Source organism: Aphis gossypii, chromosome 2 (genome assembly GCF_020184175.1).
Source record: "Aphis gossypii isolate Hap1 chromosome 2, ASM2018417v2, whole genome shotgun sequence".
Classification (NCBI taxonomy): domain Eukaryota; kingdom Metazoa; phylum Arthropoda; class Insecta; order Hemiptera; family Aphididae; genus Aphis; species Aphis gossypii.
Window position 1 is genome coordinate 52,823,109 of NC_065531.1, and position 20,148 is coordinate 52,843,256.

At 28.6% G+C, this 20,148-nt stretch overlaps 3 protein-coding genes across 6 annotated transcripts; 1 reads left to right on the forward strand and 2 right to left on the reverse strand.

Annotated features, from left to right (window-relative positions):
• Positions 1–1,269: 1,269 nt before the first annotated feature.
• Positions 1,270–3,497, reverse strand: LOC126550097 (uncharacterized). The gene has a single exon (XM_050201057.1). The coding sequence runs from the start codon at positions 2,737–2,739 to the stop codon at positions 1,879–1,881; it is 861 nt and encodes a 286-aa protein (XP_050057014.1). The 5' UTR covers positions 2,740–3,497; the 3' UTR covers positions 1,270–1,878.
• A 615-nt stretch (positions 3,498–4,112) lies between these two features.
• On the reverse strand, positions 4,113–10,091 carry LOC114121814 (uncharacterized). Its single transcript, XM_027984290.2, has 5 exons — positions 8,502–10,091; positions 7,536–7,601; positions 6,970–7,059; positions 6,772–6,886; positions 4,113–4,883 (listed from the first exon to the last, which is right to left on the reverse strand). Exons 1-4 carry the CDS (start codon positions 9,339–9,341, stop codon positions 6,830–6,832), a joined length of 1,053 nt encoding a protein of 350 aa, XP_027840091.2. The 5' UTR covers positions 9,342–10,091; the 3' UTR covers positions 4,113–4,883; positions 6,772–6,829.
• A 1,424-nt stretch (positions 10,092–11,515) lies between these two features.
• Positions 11,516–19,370, forward strand: LOC114121791 (sodium channel protein para-like). Of its 4 annotated transcripts, none has more exons than XM_050201791.1 (14): positions 11,516–11,535; positions 11,763–11,973; positions 12,239–12,369; positions 12,431–12,714; positions 13,990–14,163; positions 14,369–14,491; positions 15,083–15,205; positions 15,979–16,101; positions 16,180–16,374; positions 16,504–16,648; positions 17,098–17,201; positions 17,286–17,556; positions 17,628–17,932; positions 18,059–19,370. In XM_050201791.1, exons 2-14 carry the CDS (start codon positions 11,834–11,836, stop codon positions 18,848–18,850), a joined length of 2,910 nt encoding a protein of 969 aa, XP_050057748.1. In that variant the 5' UTR covers positions 11,516–11,535; positions 11,763–11,833; the 3' UTR covers positions 18,851–19,370. The 4 variants fall into 4 exon arrangements, with proteins under 4 accessions (XP_050057748.1, XP_050057747.1, XP_027840055.1 ...); XM_050201790.1 differs by lacking the exon at positions 11,516–11,535 and adding an exon at positions 11,542–11,688; XM_027984254.2 differs by lacking the exons at positions 11,516–11,535; positions 15,083–15,205 and adding an exon at positions 11,542–11,688.
• The last annotated feature ends 778 nt before the right edge of the window (positions 19,371–20,148 follow it).

Sequence of the window (20,148 nt, forward strand, 5' to 3'; positions counted from 1 at the left end):
ATGATATGGTAAGTTGTTAAAATTATTTATAGATTACTATGATACATAAATAATATTTCCTTATAAATATCATAGATTTATTTAAATATTTGTTAATTTAATAAACTTTTTGTTTCATATTATAATATGATAAACACCATAATACATTAAAATATAGTATATGTATTTTATAATAGGTAAGTATAGATTTATTTATAATATATATTTGTTATATTCAATAATTTATATAGCTAGATACTTACACATAATATTTACGGTAATTCTGGTTTAATCTATACGGAATCTGATATTATATTTCAGGTTAATTTCATTTGAATTTGAAAAATCAGAAATGCTGAAACTAAAGTGATAATCTAAAAAAAAAATATACATTTAAATTCAAATAATCATTATGGTTATTTAAATTAAATAATTATAGTATAGGTACTGATATCAGACTCCTGTAGTCCATTTCAAAAATATTGCATGGCATGAAATCTAAATCTGCGTGTAAAATATATAAATATGCATATTTCATCTGAAAATAATAAGTTTTTTTTTAACTAAGAACTAAAATATATAGTTATTTATAAGCAAAATGTGTTTTGTTATTTTTATGATAACAATAACTAACAATTTATTTATAATACTTCATTGTTTTGATATAACATCAAAATATAATTATAATATAACATCATATAATGTAACAATCATAGATAAGTTATTATAAACTACAACATTTTACACTATAAATTAAATTCATTTTTAATTTGATATTAGTTTTTTTTATTAATAATCTTATATAAAAATTATAAATACAATCTGCATTGAATATAAAAATAAGCAATTCTTTAAACAAAAATTCGAACATTTTAATTAAAAAAAAATTTTTTTATCTCTCTTTAAATTAGCTTATCTTACTATGATATACTTTATTAGATTGCATTTTTCTACCTGTTTGTAATCTGAATTATTCAAGTTAATATTAATTGAATTCAAGATCTTTTGTGTTTTCAGTAGCTAAATATAAGATAAAAAAAAAAAAATTGTAAGATTAATGAATAAGTATTATTTATAAGCTAAATTATAAAATCTAGTTATCTTTTTTTATAAAATTATATATCGTAAAGAATATCTATTTCTTAAAGAGCGCACAGGGAAAACATTTTGAGTAGAATATAAACATTAATCATAATAAAAAAAAATGTACTTAAATTATTATTTCAAACAATTTTTACTTTAGATTCCAAACTATTAATTTAAACAAATGTTTGTTGGAGAGTTTTTTGAATAACTATAGATAGTAATTTTGATCGATACAATATTATACTTGGTAATTCATAAGTTTTTTATAAATTATTTTAAGCATTAAAACATATTCATAGTATATTTTTTTCAAATAAAAAATTAGAAGAATAAAATGCTTAGAAAATTATTGAAGTAATACGATGAGTATTATCGTCTAGTAGGATTGCTCGATTTTCGCATATATTTGGAGGTCGAAAGAATGCTTTTTAGAACACAACTCCTATAATGGGTATTAAAAAAACTCATTAATACGAGACGATAAACTTGATCAGCTTACGTGTCATCTCTTTTACACGAAAACGTGTTTCGCCACAGTACTCGACACTGGCGTTATCGGTATAGTAACCGATATACATGTAAGACTTAACGATATTCGTAAGTCCATATTATTGTTATTTTTACAAATACAGCGGAACCTAGATAACTCGAACCTCTAAATGTCGAATTTTCAATAACTCGAAGGAATGCTTTTGGCCCCTGTCTTATACATTGACGAGTAATCGAGGTTGTTTGTAAATCGAATTTTCGATAACTCGAATTTTTTTTTGCCCCCTAACGAATTCGAGTTATCGAGGTTCCAACGCAATGAGTTCAATACAGAAACGTGCCAACCTCTAGTTTGCAGTTTTTCGTCATGCGGATTAACTCGATCATCCAACAGAGGCTGTACAACCCGTTGACGGCATAAATGATTACTTGGAACGTTTCCACGTGATCGTTTCTGAAGGCGAACAGGCACAGCGAGAACCCGAAGAACACGATTTCGATGATCGTGTTCACGATGAACGTGATGATGGTGACGCCGAAGAGGTCGCGTGTATGGTGGACGGCAGCCCACCTGAGGTCGTCCCACCGGCCTCGGTACGACCGCCAGTCCGCGACGGTGATCAGCCGGACGTTGATGTCCTGGACGGACGTCCGGATCGCGTCCAACAGGAACGTGTACATCAGAAGCGGCACCTTCATCCAGACGTTGTACACGGCTATCATGGAGTACTCCGTGACCGTGAAGTACACGAAGTTGGTGTCGATGTGGAACGTGGTGTACGCGGCGAACTCGATGAGCACGGACATGCACAGCCACACCACTGAGTACCGGAAGAACGGCATCAGCGACGCTGGCTCGTCGGCGACGTCTGCTCGGCCCACCGTAAGCACCACGTCCGTCAGCGATCGTTTGTTGCACTGCCAAACGATCAACATCACCGGCGGCGTCAGCAAGTATCCGTACACCTTGGCCACGCTCATCACCGTTGTGATGTCCCATATGAGCGGCATCCGTTGCTGCACCGCAGACGTCACGTGATCGAACCCGTACGCGCTGTACATCAGGTTGACCAGGAAGATCAGCGCGTCCACCACGGCGGCCGCCGCGTCGTCCGGCTCCAGACTCAGTCCGAAAAGCCGGCAGACGTTCATCGTCAGGTTCAGGCGTTTTCGCAAAGTTGTCATTTAAGCCGTGTTCACTGTCATCGTCGTCGTCGTATCGGTTGTTATTTATTTAATTATTTTTTTTTTATATTATATTTATGATTTTTGGTTTTCAGTGTTTTTCCATAACGTCGCGTGTTTCCCGGACGAACCGGTTGTGGATTTATCGAAAATGATATTTTACGCGTTTGATAACAGTGACAATTCTCAGCGACATTTTTTCTTATATACAATGATAGGTGGACGATATTGCTGACAACAAAACTACTCTGACTAACTCTTTAGAAAATTCAATAGAATAAATAAAAAACAGCTGCATTAACAGTATTTTTTATGAATGAAGTGCGAAAAAGGTATCAGAGTATACGTTACGTGTTCTACACCTATACATGATATTGATTTACATTTTTCGATTAGATTCGCGTCACGGTCGACAGTTACAAATGTATACTTTATAATCGTTTATAAGGTTTTTAATACTTTTGACGTTATATATTTTTAATAATGCACAAATTCTTAAAACCGAAAGTACTTCAACCAAATGTTTTAAATATTTCAATTTAAACCTATCATTTTTAAGTTACATTATTTTAATTGCAACGACTTTATTTTACTTTCTGAGAAAATATATTTATTGTAAAGTAAATCAATAATGTTTTTCTTTTAATCTCATATGCGTCCGCTATACGTATAGGTAATTTTTCTGACTTAACTTCCTGATCAAAAAAATCGAAAGAAAAAAATTAAATACTAGGATTCTAAATGTTTAATAATTTGAAATATTTTAATTGTATGTATCTTTATCATAGTTATTTATTTAATTTACACTGTAACTCAGTTTAATTACATAAGATCATCATTTTTCAATACAATAATAAAAAATACAAAAACCGCTTCCACAATAGTATAATAAACTAATTGATCTTTTTAAATATTTAATTTTTTACTGCTTTTTCCTTCATCATAATATCAATCACTGAAACCTTATTAATTTATAAATAAATAAATTATTATTTGTTTTTTTAATCCATAATTATTATTAATCATTAGTGCTATTGTTCTACAAGATATGGACTGTATTTACACTAATTTGAGAAGAATAAAATTGTATTTAGAAAAATTATACATATTTAATAATATACAAACTAGTTATACATTATGTTTATAATATGACCATTGTTAATTGTGTAATAATTATTCTTAGGTTAAGTTATCAACATTAATCGATTTAATAATACTTCAATTGAATTAAAATATATGAATGTATAAATTGTTGAACAATCATTATGTTTTATAACAATTTAATATTTATGAATGTATGTAATGAATATATTAAATGAAAAAAACGAAAATCTAGTTTTTTTTTTTGAAAAAACTGATAACAAATGGCTGTGAACTGGATAAAAAATACAATTTGACATTTTTTACGTTTTTATGCGTACACATTAAATAGGCAACTCATTCGATCATACATTAGGAATTTTGAATCAGAAAACTTACTCCTTCATAAAGTATTGTACATAATGTGATTTAAAAAAAAAATGTATTTCGTATTTTTTGACATTAAATTCGGAGATACTCTATCCAATTAATGTTCTATACGATACTGTGATGTTTTTTTAATGTGTTTAGTGTGCTTGTATAAGCTTGGCTGTCATTCCACTTAGATGAAGACCCGCATACCCTTAGCGCTATTTATTGTAGTTACGCACCGTTTGCTTGCGAGTTTATGATAAAAACGAAAAAATTTAATTAATACTCTGTGAAAAACCTTATATACGATAAAAAATACAAATCTTAATTTCAAAAGATATTTTATAATATATTTAAATTGGTTTAAGTTCTTTATTTTACTTTTACAAAAAAATAGTTAGTTCATTAGTTCAATAACATAAAAATATTTTATTATATTAAAAATTTATTGTGATAACTAATAATGTATTTTTCCCTATTTTTTGGTTTTAATTTATTTTTTACAATATAAAATTAAACAATTTTTTTTAAGTATATTTCTCATACATATATATCGAATTAAAATATTGTTGGAATTCCAGTCCGATTTCCGAAGAAGAGAATGAAGTAGCTTAAGATACCTGGGTCTATTGCTTCATTATGGTTTTAGTGGATGCTGTGTTTGAGTATTGCTTCTTCGTTATGTCGGTCCTCTGTGAAAATGAGTTTGATTATAAATCAAATATAAATTATAAATTATAAATCCGTATGAAGATTATTGGGTCTTTGTTTCTCATTATATAATCGTGCATTAAGTGGGTATGCTGAATTTTCAATATATGGATATTATTGTTACTGTTTTTCTATATGTTTCATAAAGTTGGCCTGTTATTATACCTATTTATTTTATTTTGAAAAATAAAAAATCAATGAATTAAATTTGTATTATTGATATATGTTGGTTATACTTGTTAATGATGTTTCTGAATATTTTTTATTTTATAAAGTTAGGAGTGTTTTATGCATTTTATAATCAAAAATCCAATAAGTATTTTGAGTATTCAAAAAAATAATAATTTGAACATCTTAGTTTTTACTAGATTGTGATTATAAGTACGTATTTCTGGTCATATCAAGTAATTTTGATTTGGTACGGATAGAATTTTATTTAAATTAAAAATATGAATTTGGGTTTTAGTTTTCATAAAAATGATAACTTTTTTTTGAAAATTATATTATTAATATAAACAATTGATATTATAATAAAGATGGAGTTACACCAAAAATATAAAACTGATTGTTCTTTGATATTTGTTGTTTACTTTTCTCAATGGTTTTTAAAAATACTAAGAATTTTTAATTTTTACCTCTGTAAAGTAGACACAATGTGAATTTTTTTTTTTTATTAAGAATCACTATCAAAGTAAGTTCATTACAAGCAATATTTAACAACCCATCTTGTATACTCATAAATTATAGGTACACATATTATTGTAAAATCAAATAAATTATCAATAATGAAAAATAAATACATTTTTTGTAGTTTTCGCTCAGTTCTAAAAGTTGAAATGATTCAAGTTCTTACAATAATTATTTTTTTTAGTTTAATTTCATACTTAAATATTGTTTGAAGATAAATCTGAATTTTATTTAAGTATCAAATGTTATTCATAAAATATATTTAAGATTCTCAATAAGTAATAAAATCTCAAAAAAGTATACGGAAATTTTTTTTTTTTTTTTAATTTATTAATTTTAATTAGCTCATTTAAACCGTTATAAATAATACAATTTTAAGGTTATTTCTTGTTCCTAAAAGGTACCATCAGCAAAAAAAAAAAAATAATATACGCAATTAAGTAATTAGTATATTATATACGTATCGATCCCCCTAGAATTTAAAATTACATACATCGTGCTGTTAAGTTGCTTTGTTGCTAAATACCTGGTTGAAATTAAATTAAACCATTTTCATTATTCTTATAACTACTTAATAATATTCGATGTATTTACTTATTAAGTCTTCTTTTTGATATGAAATGGAAAGTTATTAAAATCATTTATACATTACTATGATACATAAATAATTATAGGCGTGTTCAGACTTTGGTGGCCGAAGGGGCACAACAAATTTTTAAATTATGGGACTTATTATTTTTTTAGACATGAAGAAACATTCATTTTTTTATGTTATAAAATTCACAATGTTAGAAATGTTTTTTATTATAAATGCGTAACTAAAAAAATTACAATTAATCAAAATCTATAGGTACTGCAGGGTACACATCACACTTTTTTTTTATCTTAGCATGATTTTGTTGGAGGTCCTCAGATTAGAAGTATGGAGGCACAGTCTGGCGGGGGACCAGTGCCCACCTGGCCCCTCCCCGTAAACACGCCTAAGTAAATAATATTTCCTTATAAATATCATAGATTTATTTAAATATTTGTTAATTTAATAAACTTTTTGTTTCATATTCTTTGATAAACAATATAATATATTAAATAGTATGTTTTATAATAGGTAAGTATAGATTCATTTATAATATTTTTATATTTATTTGATACATTTAATAATTTATATATTAGGTAGATACTTACACATAATATTTACGGTAATTCTAATTTCATCTTAGTATACGGAATCTGATATTATTTTTCAGTTTAATTTCATTTGAACTTGAAAAATCAGAAATGCTGCAACTAACGTGATAATCTAAAAAAAAAAAAAATACATTTAAATTCAAATAATAATTATGGTTATTTAAATTAAATAATTATAGTATAGAATATAAATACTGATTTTAGACTCCTGTAATTCATTTCAAAAATATTGCATGGCATGAATCTTAAATCTGCGTGTAACATGTATAAATATGCATATTTTATCTGAAAATAATAAGTTTCTTGTAATTAAGAATTATTAAAATATATAATTATATATAAGTTAAATGTGTTTTGTTATTTTTATGATAACAATAACTAACAATTTATTTATAACACTTCATTGTTTTTATATAACATCAAAATATAATTATAATATAACATCATATAATGTAACAATCATAGATAAGTTATTATAAACTACAACGTTTTACACTATAAATTAAATTCATTTTTAATTTGCTACTATTTTTTTTTTATTAATAATCATAATAATAAAAATAATAAATGTAATAATAATAATAATAAATAATAATAAAAAAATGATAATAATCATAAATACAAATTATAAATACAATCTGTATTAAATATAAAAATAAGCAATTATTTTAAACAGAAATTTGAACATTTTAATTTATAAAAAAGATTTTTATCTTAGCTTAGCTTACTATAATATACTTTATTAGATCGTATTTATCTACCTGTTTGTAATCGGAATTATTGAATTTTATACTAATTGAATTCAAGACCTTTTGTGTTCTCAGTAGCTAAATATTAGATGAAAAAAAAATTGTATGATTAATGAATAAGTATTATTTATTAACTAAATTATAAAACTAGTTATCATTTCTTATAAAAATGTATATCGTAAAGAATATCTATTTCTTAAAGAGCGCACAGGGAAAACATTTTGAGTAGAATAAAAACATTATTCATAATTAATAAAAAATGTATTTAAATTATTTTTTCAAACAATTTTTACTTTAGATTCCAAATTATTAATTTAAAAAAAAATTTGTTGGAGAGTTTTTTGAATAACTATAGAAAGTAATTTTGATCGATACAATATTATACTTGGAAATTCATAAGTTTTTTTTATAAATTATTTAAAGCATTCAAACATATTCACAGTATATTTTTTTCAAATAAAAAATTAGAAGAATAAAATGCTTAGAAAATTAGTGAAGTAATACGATAAGTATTATAGTCTAGGAGGATTGCTCGATTTTCGCATATTTTTGGAAGTAGAAAGAATGCTTTTTTATAACACATCTCGTATTATAGGTGTTAAAAAAAACCGTTAATTCGAGACGGTAAACTCGATCAGCTTACGTGTCATTTCTTTTACACGAAAACGTGTTTCGCCACAGTACTCGACACTGGCGTTATCGGTATAGTAACCGATATACATGTAAGACTTAACGATATTCGTAAGTCCATATTATTGTTATTTTTACAAATACAGCGGAACCTAGATAACTCGAACTTCTAAATGTCGAATTTTCAATAACTCGAAGGGATTCCTCTGCCCCTGTCTTATACATTGACGAGTAATCGAGGTTGTTTGTAAGTCGAATTTTTCAATAACTCGAATTTATTTTTGCTTCCCAAACGATTCGAGTTATCGAGGTTCCAACACGACGAGTTCACCACTGAAACGTGCCAACCTCTAGTTTGCAGTTTTTCGTCATGCGGATTATCTCGAACATCCAAGTGATACTGAACACCACGTTGATGAAATACACGATTATTCGGAATGCTTCCACGTGATAGACTTTGATGCCGAACAGGTACAGCGAGAACCCGAAGAACACGATTTCGGCGATCGTGCACATGATGAACGCGACGATGCTGACGCCGAATAGGTCGCGTGTCTGGTGGACGGCAGCCTGCCTGAGGTCGTCCCACCGTCCTCGGTACGTCCGCCAGTCCTCGACGGTGATCAGACGGTCGTTGATGTCCCGGACGGACGTCCGGATCGCGTCCAACAGGAACGTGTACATCAGAAGCGGCACCGTCGTCCACACGTTGTACACGGCTATCATGCCGTACTCCGTGACCGTGAAGTACACGAAGTTGGTGTCAAGGTGGAACATGGTGTACGCGGCGAACTCGATGAGCACGGACATGGACAGCCACACCACTGAGTACCGGAAGAACGGCATCAGCGACGCTGGCTTGTCGGCGACGGCGGCTCGGTCAAGTGCGTGCAACACGTCTGTAAACGATCGCTTGTTGCACTGCCAAACGATCAACATCACCGGCGGCGTCAGCAGGTACGTGTACACCTTGGCCACGCTCATCACCGTTGTGATGTCCCATATGAGCGGCATCCGTTGCTGCACCGCAGACGTCACGTGATCGAACCCGTACGCGCTGTACATCAGGTTGACCAGGAAGATCAGCGCGTCCACCACGGCGGCCGCCGCGTCGTCCGGCTCCAGACCCAGTCCGAAAAGCCGGCAGACGTTCATCGTCAGGTTCAGGCGTTTTCGCAACGTTGCCATTTAAGTCGTGTCCACTGTCATCGTCGTCGTCGTATCGGTTGTTATTTATTTAATTATTATTATTTTTTTTATATTATATTTATGATTTTTGGTTTTCAGTGTTTTTCCATAACGTCGCGTGTTTCCCGGACGAACCGGTTGTGGATTTATCGAAAATGATATTTTACGCGTTTGATAACAGTGACAACTATCAGCGACATTTTTTCTTAAATATAATGATTGGCGGACGATATTGCTGACAACAAAACTACTCTGACTAAAACTTGATAGAAAATTCAATAGAATAAATAAAAAAAACAGTTGTATTAACAATATTTTTTATGAATAAAGTGCGAGAAAGGTATCAGAATATTCGTAACGTGTTCTACACCTACACATAATATTGATTTACATTTTTCGATTAGATTCGCGTCACGGTCGACAGTTACAAATGCATACTTTATAATCGTTTATAAGGGGTTTGATACTTTTGACGTTTTATATTTTTAATAATGCACAAATTCTTAAAACCGAAAGTACTTCAACCAAAAGTTTTAAATATTTCAATTTAAACCCATCATTTTTTAAGTTACATTATTTTAATCGCAACGACATTATTTTACTTTCTGGGAAAATATGTTTTATTTTAAAGTATGCCAATAACGTTTTGCTTTTAATCTCATATGCGTCCGCTATACATATAGGTAATTTTCTGACTAAACTTCCTGATCAAAAAAGTCGAAAGAAAAATATTAAAGATTAGGATTCTAAATGTTTAACAATTTGAAATATTTTAATTGTATGTAACTTTATCATAGTTACTTATTTAATTTAAACCATAAATATTTAATTTTTTGCTGCTTTTTCCTTCATCATAATATAAATCACTATTATTAGTTTTTATTGATCCGTAATTATTATTAATCATTAGTGTTATTGCTCTACAAAATATGGACTGTATTTACACTAATTTGAGAAGAATTGTATTTAGAAAAATGATACATATTTAATAATATACAAACTAGTTATACATTATGTTTATAATATAACCATTGTTAATTGTGTAATTATTATTCTTAGGTTAAGTATATTAAAATATATGAATGTATAAATTGTTGAACAGTCATTACGTTCTATAACAATTTAATATTTATGATTTTATGTAATGTATATATTAAATGAAAAAAAACCATTTATTGAAATGTTCTACTATGAATTATATACATTCAGTGGCGTCATGAACATTTTCTTTACAGGGACAAACATTGAAGTTACCCCTCCCCCCTCTCACTATGAAAACCCTGCCGATATACCTATACATTAAATATTAAAATAAATACATTATAACATTAATTATATAGGGATGTTTATACATTATAATGAAAGTTAAATTCAAAAATATTGTTACGATCTAACAAATATACCCACACACGTAAAATTGTTTGGAACAATTGCATTAAAAAATTAAGCTCGTGACGCCACTGACTAAGTATTGTACACACTGTGATTTTAAAAAAAAACGGCATATTGTATTTTTTAACATTAAATTCGGAGATGTTCCATACAATTATTGTTCTATCCAATATTGCGACGTTTTGTTAATGTATTTAGTGTGTTTGTGAAATTATGGCATGAATTTTATACTGTTAAAAATACGAAAAACTAGATATTTTAGAAAAAACTGACACCAAGTGGCTGTCGATCGAATAAGAAAATTAAATATGACATTTTATACGTTTTTATGCTTGTATATTAATAAGGCAACACATTAGATCATATATGTAGAATTTTGAATCAGAAAACTTACTCGTTCACCAAGTTAATACTGTTTAAATTGTTGTTGATATAGAACTATTTATTTTTAATTTGAAGAATAATTTAATTAAAGTTTTATTAAATATTATAGACTTTTAGTAATACTGTGATATTTTGAATGTTGGTACGGTAAAACTGGTATTTAGAAATGTAGTGTAGACATGCACTGTCTCTGAATAAAGTATAAAATACATAGGTTTTATTTTTGCCCCACAGTTAATTTGTAAATTTCCGAAATATTTATACGTACATTTTCAAGCATTAATACAAAGTAAAAAATGAAACAAAATATTTTTTTTTGCTATTGAATTTAGAGAAGTGGATTTGTCCCGTGAGCGCTCCCGCGACCTCTTTGGGTAACGATAAAATCAATAACATGGACTCCAGTTCGGATTACAATGTAGGTTAACTCTCGTGTTATTTACATTATTTCTAACATATGATATTTTAATTTGTTTACCAATCAAAATAGTAATGTAATCGTTTAAGTTATTAATACAGTTTAGTAGAGTGGTTAACATAATATAGTTGGAGATGAGTGTGTATAGTAGTGGTAAATACCTATTTATATTAAACGTGTGTTATTTTATATTGTGTGAAATTAAAAATATTATTTTTTGTGTTCAGAGGAACTCCTGGATGCTGGAATTATTTATCGAAATAAAAAAGAACAACTGGATGTGACTATAGGTGATGGAATGGAGTTACTTATACGTGGAGAAAAAAATAAGAAAAAAAAGCCACCAACGAGCAGTTCGTATAATTCGTTTGGAATGCACCAAAGCAGTACGGACGAGAACTATTACCTAAAGGATAAATATGAATATGACACTAGAAGGTAACATTCTATTTTTTTTATGCAAATATAGAATTTTACAGGATAAAAATATAAAAATGAAATAACTAATCAGTTTAATTTTCATAACATACTTTCTTTTTTTGAATATTGTTAAAATCGAATGTGTTTCATAATAAGTTGAAAATTATTATTCACTAAATGTAAATTCGATTTTATTTAGCTTTATAAAAATGTTATCACAATATATATTTATTTAAGCAATTTTATAAAACATTGAATAACAATGTGTTTATTGTTTTAAAAGTACTAAATCTTACGGAAGTCATGAGCACGATCCTTACGACAGTGAGAGCCATAGAGGAAGTAAAAGGAGCTTACATAATGCTGAAGAAAAAAAAGATCCTAGCAATGAAGACGTCGAAACCAATCAAAACAGTGTGTAGTATTATGCGCTCAAAATATTGTATTAGAAATAAATTAATAATTATTATTTTAGTTTTAGGTGGTCATGATGGGATTGCTGCAGAAGAACTTAATGGTGAAGAATACAAAGAACAAGGTCCTGTTGAAATGGTAGAAGACGTATTTGAGGAAGAAGAATATCCCGAAGACTGTTTTCCGCCGAACTGTTATAAAAAATTTCCATTCCTGGCTGGTGATGATGAAACGCCATTTTGGTTAGGGTGGGGACAGCTCAGACTGAAAACATTTCAACTTATAGAAAACAAATATTTTGAAACTGCTGTGATTACTATGATTTTGCTTAGCAGTTTGGCGCTGGTACGTATACAAAATACTACTATAAAATAATATGAATACTGCACATGCCTAATTTTTCTCATGAATATATTATGAAAAGTAACATAATTGGCATAGTGTATTATATAATTAGTCCAAAGAGGGCGTATGTTATTTATGTAATGAATACAAAAATACTAATGGCGTTTATATCAATGCTAATTAGTAATTGTTAATAATTATATTAATAAGTAGGTAATAACAATTAAGAGAACTGGAATATAAATACATTTTCTATGTCACGTTATTAACTTTATATTTTAATAAATAATAATACTATCAATATATCAATAAGATTTTACGAGTTCTTTGGTTACAAACAAATCAACGTAATTAAGACTTTAAAAATCATAAAAAAGTTGGAACAAGAATATACCTACCTAAATATTAACTATAAAAATATAAATGTATATCATTGATCAAGGTGTCATTTTTTTTTAAAATTAATAACTAAAAAATACACAATAATAATATTTTGTTAATTATTTTTATTAGCAGTTAAATAATAGTAATAATATTAATAACAATAATAAAGTATTTAGGTACAGGTTAGGTTAATTTATTAGTCAATTTATTTACTTGCATAAGAATTAATATTTTTATTATTTTTCTAGGAAACCATTTATTTCTTTTTTTGTAGATCAATTTTCTTCCCATTGACAGACGACAGTTATATATTATATTCTATACATTAAAAATGTTTTATTTTATTTAAAAGCTATTTAAGGTGAATCCTTGTACGACTATATTATACTGTACAGTGTACATACATTTTCAGTTAGATAATTTCTAATGAATTGTTAACTAGTGATGAATATTGAACATTTACATTGAAATTATTTGTAATCGTTATTCAAATTTTATTGACCAAAATTAAAGGTGCCAACCTCCTTACTGCCCATTAATTTTAACCTTTTCAAATTTAATTCATATAAAACATTTTAAAATTACTTTATTTTTTTTTTCAAACCAAATAACATACATATTTAAAAATGACTCTAATTATTATATTAATAATTTCATTATTTATTTAAATAAAATGGGATATTAGTTTTAAAATGCTTTATAGTCATTGGGTTTTATAATATTTTACTAGATTAAGTAATTTTAATTTAATTAAAATAAAAATATTTTAAAACAACTATTTATTACTTATATTATTTGAAAACATCATTTTTCGAGCATTAAAAAGTCTCAAAAATGACAATTAATTAAATTTTAATAATATTATGTTTGTTTAAAAAAATATATCTATAGGCGCTAGAAGATGTACACCTCCAGAAACGGCCGGTTTTACAAGACATTTTGTATTACATGGATCGAATATTCACTGTTATATTCTTTTTGGAGATGTTGATCAAGTGGTTGGCATTGGGTTTTCGCAATTATTTTACAAATGCCTGGTGTTGGCTGGACTTCATAATTGTTATGGTAAAACAAAACGTTTTTATTGATTTACTACAGTTATCGTATTAGCTAAACTTTAATTAATATTTTAATATTCTTCAAAATTTGTTAAAAAAATGTAATCAAAAATTATTTTGAGCCATATTTTTGAGAGGAAAATTATTACTGTCGTCGCTATTCTGTGCCATGGTCTTTGTACTCATTGGACACTATAATAATTATCTTGTAGTTGTCATTAGTTAACTTGGCAGCTATATGGTTTGGGGCGGCAGATATACCAGCGTTCAGGTCAATGAGAACTCTTCGGGCCTTAAGACCCCTGAGAGCGGTATCTCGTTGGGAGGGTATGAGAGTAAGTACGAGCTGTCGGAAAATTTGTGATGTGGATACTTATATACTCACTATCTGTGTTATTTTTCTTTCATTGTGTATAAATATATATATATATATATATATGTATAACATGAAACATATATGTATATATATATATATATACATATATAAAATGCGTTTGTTCTACTTTTTCTTATATGGCCACAATATAACTAAATACAAAGCCATAACAGCAGCTACACGATGTTAAATTAATATTTGACTTGCAGTGATTTTTTGCCTGGGATGCGATTTTGTGTGCGTATGCGTGTGCATTTGTTTCGTTGCGAAATCGGCCATCGGGATTTTCCTATAGCTGTTATTAAACGAATCAGTAATAATACTATAAAGACTCGTTGGATTTGTTTATAAATATTATTAAACGAATAATTAATTATTATAAATCGTTCAAAGGCCGACTGGAGGATGCCCTATATTGAATAATTATAATATAGACATTTTATTATTTCAATGCCCTATACTTACAAATACGAGAAAATCACAGCTAAATAATTTTTTTTTTTTTTGCTCTACCATTGTAATGCGTATTCTATGGCTCTACTTCACACAGGTTTCTCTGATAAATTTTGTTGCTGCCTTGTTGGGAGCCAGTGGAATCCAAGCTTTCAAAACTATGCGAACTCTAAGAGCTTTGCGGCCACTGCGAGCTATGGCTAGAATGCAGGGTATGAGGGTATGTGATCGATAATATATTATAATGAAATACAGTTTTAAAATTCAGTATTATTTTTATTGATTAAATCTATACAACATAAATATTATATTGTTATATAATTACAAACTTTAGTTTCGATATTTTTCTCCAAACGCTATACTAGAAATACTTTAGATGTGATAAAATTTTATTTTATTATAAAATTCGTAAAATTTTCGCAACACTGTAGTGCTCGAAGAAATAAATTAATCTTATTTATTTTTTATAACGTTATTAATAGGTTGAATACATCATTGTTATTATTTTTATTATCAATTTGTAATATGAACCATATTTTTACTGAACTCTTAATCATATAGGTGTACTCGTATCATTATTAGGTATGGCAACATATATTATAATGTTGTTATGTATACATATAGCTAGTTATATTGTGTATATGGTCTGCGATCATTACGAATTATATTGGTATAATTATTTTGATGTGCGCAGATTTTTAAAACGATTATATTATTTACTTGTATAAACTTGGCTGTCATTCCACTTAGATGAAGACCCGCATACCCTTAGCGCTATTTACTGTAGTTTCGCACCGTTTGCTTGCGAGTTTATGATGCTTTGTGATTTACATCATATGCATGATATTATTGTTCATACTTTTTACTATATTTTATTATTAAATACGGCATGTTTAATAAATTATTAGTATTCTAATTAGTTTTATTTATTTATTTATTTTAATAAAAACATATTATTATCGTATTTGTATTTACATTATGGTATTATATCAGGTGGTGGTTAACGCGTTAGTACAGGCCATTCCTAGTATTTTCAACGTGTTACTGGTGTGTCTGATATTTTGGTTAATTTTTGCTATAATGGGTGTACAACTTTTCGCCGGAAAATATTACAAGGTATAACAAAAGTAGCCTTTTTATTAAAAAAAATTACCTGTATATAATATTTTCAATGCCTACTATATGTTTTTGCAGTGTGTTGATAATACTGGGAAAACATTGAACCACGAAATTATACCGGATAAAAACGTCTGTTTAGCTGAGAACTATAAATGGGAAAACTCTAAAATGAACTTCGATCACGTGGGAAACGCGTATCTTTGTCTTTTCCAAGTAGCTACTTTTAATGGATGGATGGAAATAATGAGGGACGCAGTAGATTCAAGAGACGTAAGTATTTAAAATGTTAGAAATACAAAAACAAAAAATAATATATTATATAAGTATAACTATAAATGTCTTTTTTTGACATACATTTCTGAAATACTGATGTATATTTGTTATTATATGTTTTTTTAGACGCACGGGAAACAGCCAATTCGTGAAATCAATAATTATATGTATTTTTATTTTGTATTTTTCATTATTTTTGGTTCATTTTTTACTCTTAATTTATTCATTGGTGTGATCATCGACAATTTCAACGAACAGAAGAAAAAAACAGGTGACTTATTTTAAATATATAGAATCAATTAGTATTAATTATTTTTTTTTTAAGTAACTCAAGAAATATTGGTATAAGTTCATAACTATATTATGGGTTATCATTTTAAAAACAATAAATTCGTGTAATTTTATTTTAAAAATTATGAACTTTTGATGAAGCTAAAAAAATTTTTTTTAAAACATATAATTATAATTTATTTATTCTTAAATACAATTGATTATAAAATATTACCATAGTTTCTCGGTATTTTTAGTTCACTTTTAAAAGAACTATAGATTCCATATATAAAACTGTATACCTATTACCTATATACCTAATTATAATATTTTTTTAAATTAAATGTTAATGTTTTAATGCTAATAAATATTACTTTATTAGTCTATTTTAATTTAGTTATTGTTTATGTTAAAATATAATAAATCTAGAATGAAGGTATGAAATTTCAGGTGCTTCTCTTGAAATGTTTATGACGGAGGACCAAAAGAAATATTACAATGCTATGAAAAAAATGAGTTCCAAAAAACCGCTTAAAGCAATTCCAAGACCAAGGGTTAGTTGCGCTATTTATACAATAACTTTATTATTTTATATGCCTATAGTAGTTTAATTATAATTTTTTTTTTCAATATTTTAGTGGCGGCCACAATCTATTGTCTTCCAAATCGTAACAGACAAAAAGTTTGACATGCTAATCATGTTGTTCATCGGATTAAACATGTTAACAATGACACTTGACCATTACCAACAGACCAAACTTTTTACAGATGTATTAGAACGTCTTAACCAAATATTTATCGCCATATTTTCAACCGAATGTCTACTTAAAATATTCGCATTGCGATATTATTATTTTAAAGAGCCATGGAACTTATTTGACTTCGTGGTCGTTATACTTTCCTTAGCGGGTACTTATTGAAATAATATTATAATATTACAAGTAATTTTCTTATCATAACACTTTGTTGGATTTTTATAGGTTTGGTGTTAAGTGATTTGATATCCAAGTATTTTGTGTCACCAACGCTCCTTCGAGTGGTCAGAGTAGCCAAGGTGGGCCGAGTGTTACGTTTGGTAAAAGGAGCGAAAGGGATTAGAACTCTATTGTTCGCTTTAGCCATGTCACTTCCAGCGTTATTCAATATATGTTTGTTACTGTTTCTCGTCATGTTCATATTTGCTATATTTGGCATGTCGTTTTTCATGAACGTAGATAATCATGGAGGTTTGGATGAGGATTACAATTTCCGCACTTTCGGGCAATCGATGATACTTCTTTTCATGGTAAGCTTATAATCGGTCCTATCAATGTCACGCCTGATGAAAATAGTGATTCTATAATATTTTAGTGTGCCATAATAATATCACCTAGTCTATCAGGTTGCTTATCAGTTAAACAAATTCTTTCAGCTTTCTACGTCATCCGGTTGGGACGCCGTACTGGACGGTATAACGAACGAGGAAGGTTGTGATAAGCCAAATTTAGAAATGGGTATCACGGGAAGTTGTGGAAGTAGTGCCGTGGGCACGGCATTTTTACTCTCGTACCTGGTGATCAACTTCCTCATCGTCATAAACATGTACATCGCAGTCATTCTGGAGAACTATTCACAGGCTACTGAGGACGTTCAGGAAGGTCTTACGGACGACGATTACGACATGTATTACGAGATATGGCAGCATTTCGACCCCAACGGGACCAGGTATATTCGATACGACCAATTGTCAGACTTCCTAGACATTCTAGAACCGCCATTGAAGATCCACAAGCCGAACAAGTACAAGATCGTGTCTATGGATATACCGATATGCAAAGGCGACCTAATCTACTGTGTAGATATACTGGACGCGTTGACCAAGGACTTCTTCGCGAGAAAAGGCAATCCCATCATCGAGACCGTGGCCGAGATCGGAGAGATGCAAACGCGACCGGAAGAGGCTGGATACGAGCCCATAAGCTCATCTCTGTGGCGTATGCGTGAGGTTTATTGCGCAACAATCATACAGAGCTCATGGCGTAAGTACGCAGCGGCCGCCAAACAGCAGACGGCAGACGACGACCGCTCCGATGGAGCTGCTTCGCCAGACGGTCGTGAAACCGCCGTGTTGGTCGAAAGCGATGGATTTGTTACAAAAAACGGTCACAAGGTAGTCATTCATTCGAGGTCGTCGTCGAAAAGCTCAAGACTCGCCGATGTCTAAAACCCGACACGATATTCGTCCGTATTGCGAAAACAATGTATTTTGTATGTTATTAATTTATTATTATTATTATTATTATTGATATTATTTATAATAAATTTATTACGATTATTATTATGGCAAAATTTACGATTGAGGCTTTAATATTGTTATATTCTTGATTTTCACTTAACATTTTTAACACTCTTATTATACTACTATTGGCCAACTGCTGTGATATAAATATATATATAAATATAAAAAAATATTTTATAATTTGTAGTGTTTAAGGTTTACACAAGAGCTTAAATAATTATTAAGTGATATTATGCGTTTATTAAGATGTTATTTTTTTCCTATGCATAGTGTTTTGTAGCCAGCAATGAAGTTAAATTACTTGAACAAAACTTCACGGCTTGTACACCAGGTTAAAATACTTGTATTATTATTGTTATTATTATGTTTATTATTTTTAAATTTCGTAATTTTATTAATGTAAAGTTTTTAATATAAAATACACGAATACTATTATATATTTTCACATGGATATGTTCAAAAAATTATTACAGTTAAAAAAAAAAATAAAAAAAAAATTTATTTTGTTTAAAGCATTGATACTTGGATACATTGTCACTGAAAATCATTATTTGTCATTTATGTAATTTTTATTAGTCTATATAGGACTTAATTGGGTTAACCGTAGTTTTTTTAATAATTTTATTTACTAATTATATACTAGTCAGTAGTCATCAATTGACCTATTCAGCTATTAACTTTTTAATTTTTAATCTATCTAGTTTTTGTGTGGGTGCAGAACAGAAGAATATTAAATTACATGATGATATTATATTTAAATAATATATAATTTTTCAGAATTTTGTTCTTTAAATATTCAAATATAATAGATATTTTAAAAAGCCCCATTTTGCATGATATAGAGAGTAGTTAGAGTACCTATATCATATATGAATTATTATACAACTATTATAATATTTAGAGGAATAGCCAGAATTTTTCTATGAGGAGGGCTAAACACTTTTAACTTGAGTTATTGAAAATCAAAAACAACAAAAAAATTAATAAACCATTTTAATAATACTTTTTTAACCCAAATATTCTATTATTCAACTAATATCAAGATATGTATTAATTAAATAATTCAAATTTAAAAGACAATTTCCATATTTAAATTTAACTATTTCCAAATAATATGATAAATACGGCCAATGGGAGGGGAGCTATAGCCCATTTAGCCTCTTGGTTACGCCACTGATTATATTAATTTATACTTGGGAATATATGTAACGAAAGAATGTTAG

Excerpts from the sequence above, each read along its gene's own strand:
- LOC114121791 (XM_050201790.1), top strand. Across the intron at positions 16,102-16,179 it reads TCGCCGGAAAATATTACAAG|TGTGTTGATAATACTGGGAA; the intron begins GTATAACAAAAG and ends ATGTTTTTGCAG. Across the intron at positions 16,649-17,097 it reads CGAACAGAAGAAAAAAACAG|GTGCTTCTCTTGAAATGTTT; the intron begins GTGACTTATTTT and ends ATGAAATTTCAG.
- LOC126550097 (XM_050201057.1), bottom strand. The coding sequence starts at position 2,739 with ATGACAACTTTGCGAAAACGCCTGAACCTGACGATGAACGTCTGCCGG.
- LOC114121814 (XM_027984290.2), bottom strand. The coding sequence starts at position 9,341 with ATGGCAACGTTGCGAAAACGCCTGAACCTGACGATGAACGTCTGCCGG. Across the intron at positions 7,060-7,535 it reads ATAATTCCGATTACAAACAG|ATAAAATATGCATATTTATA; the intron begins GTAGATAAATAC and ends TATTATTTTCAG. Across the intron at positions 6,887-6,969 it reads ATTACAGGAGTCTAAAATCA|ATTATCACGTTAGTTGCAGC; the intron begins GTATTTATATTC and ends TTTTTTTTTTAG.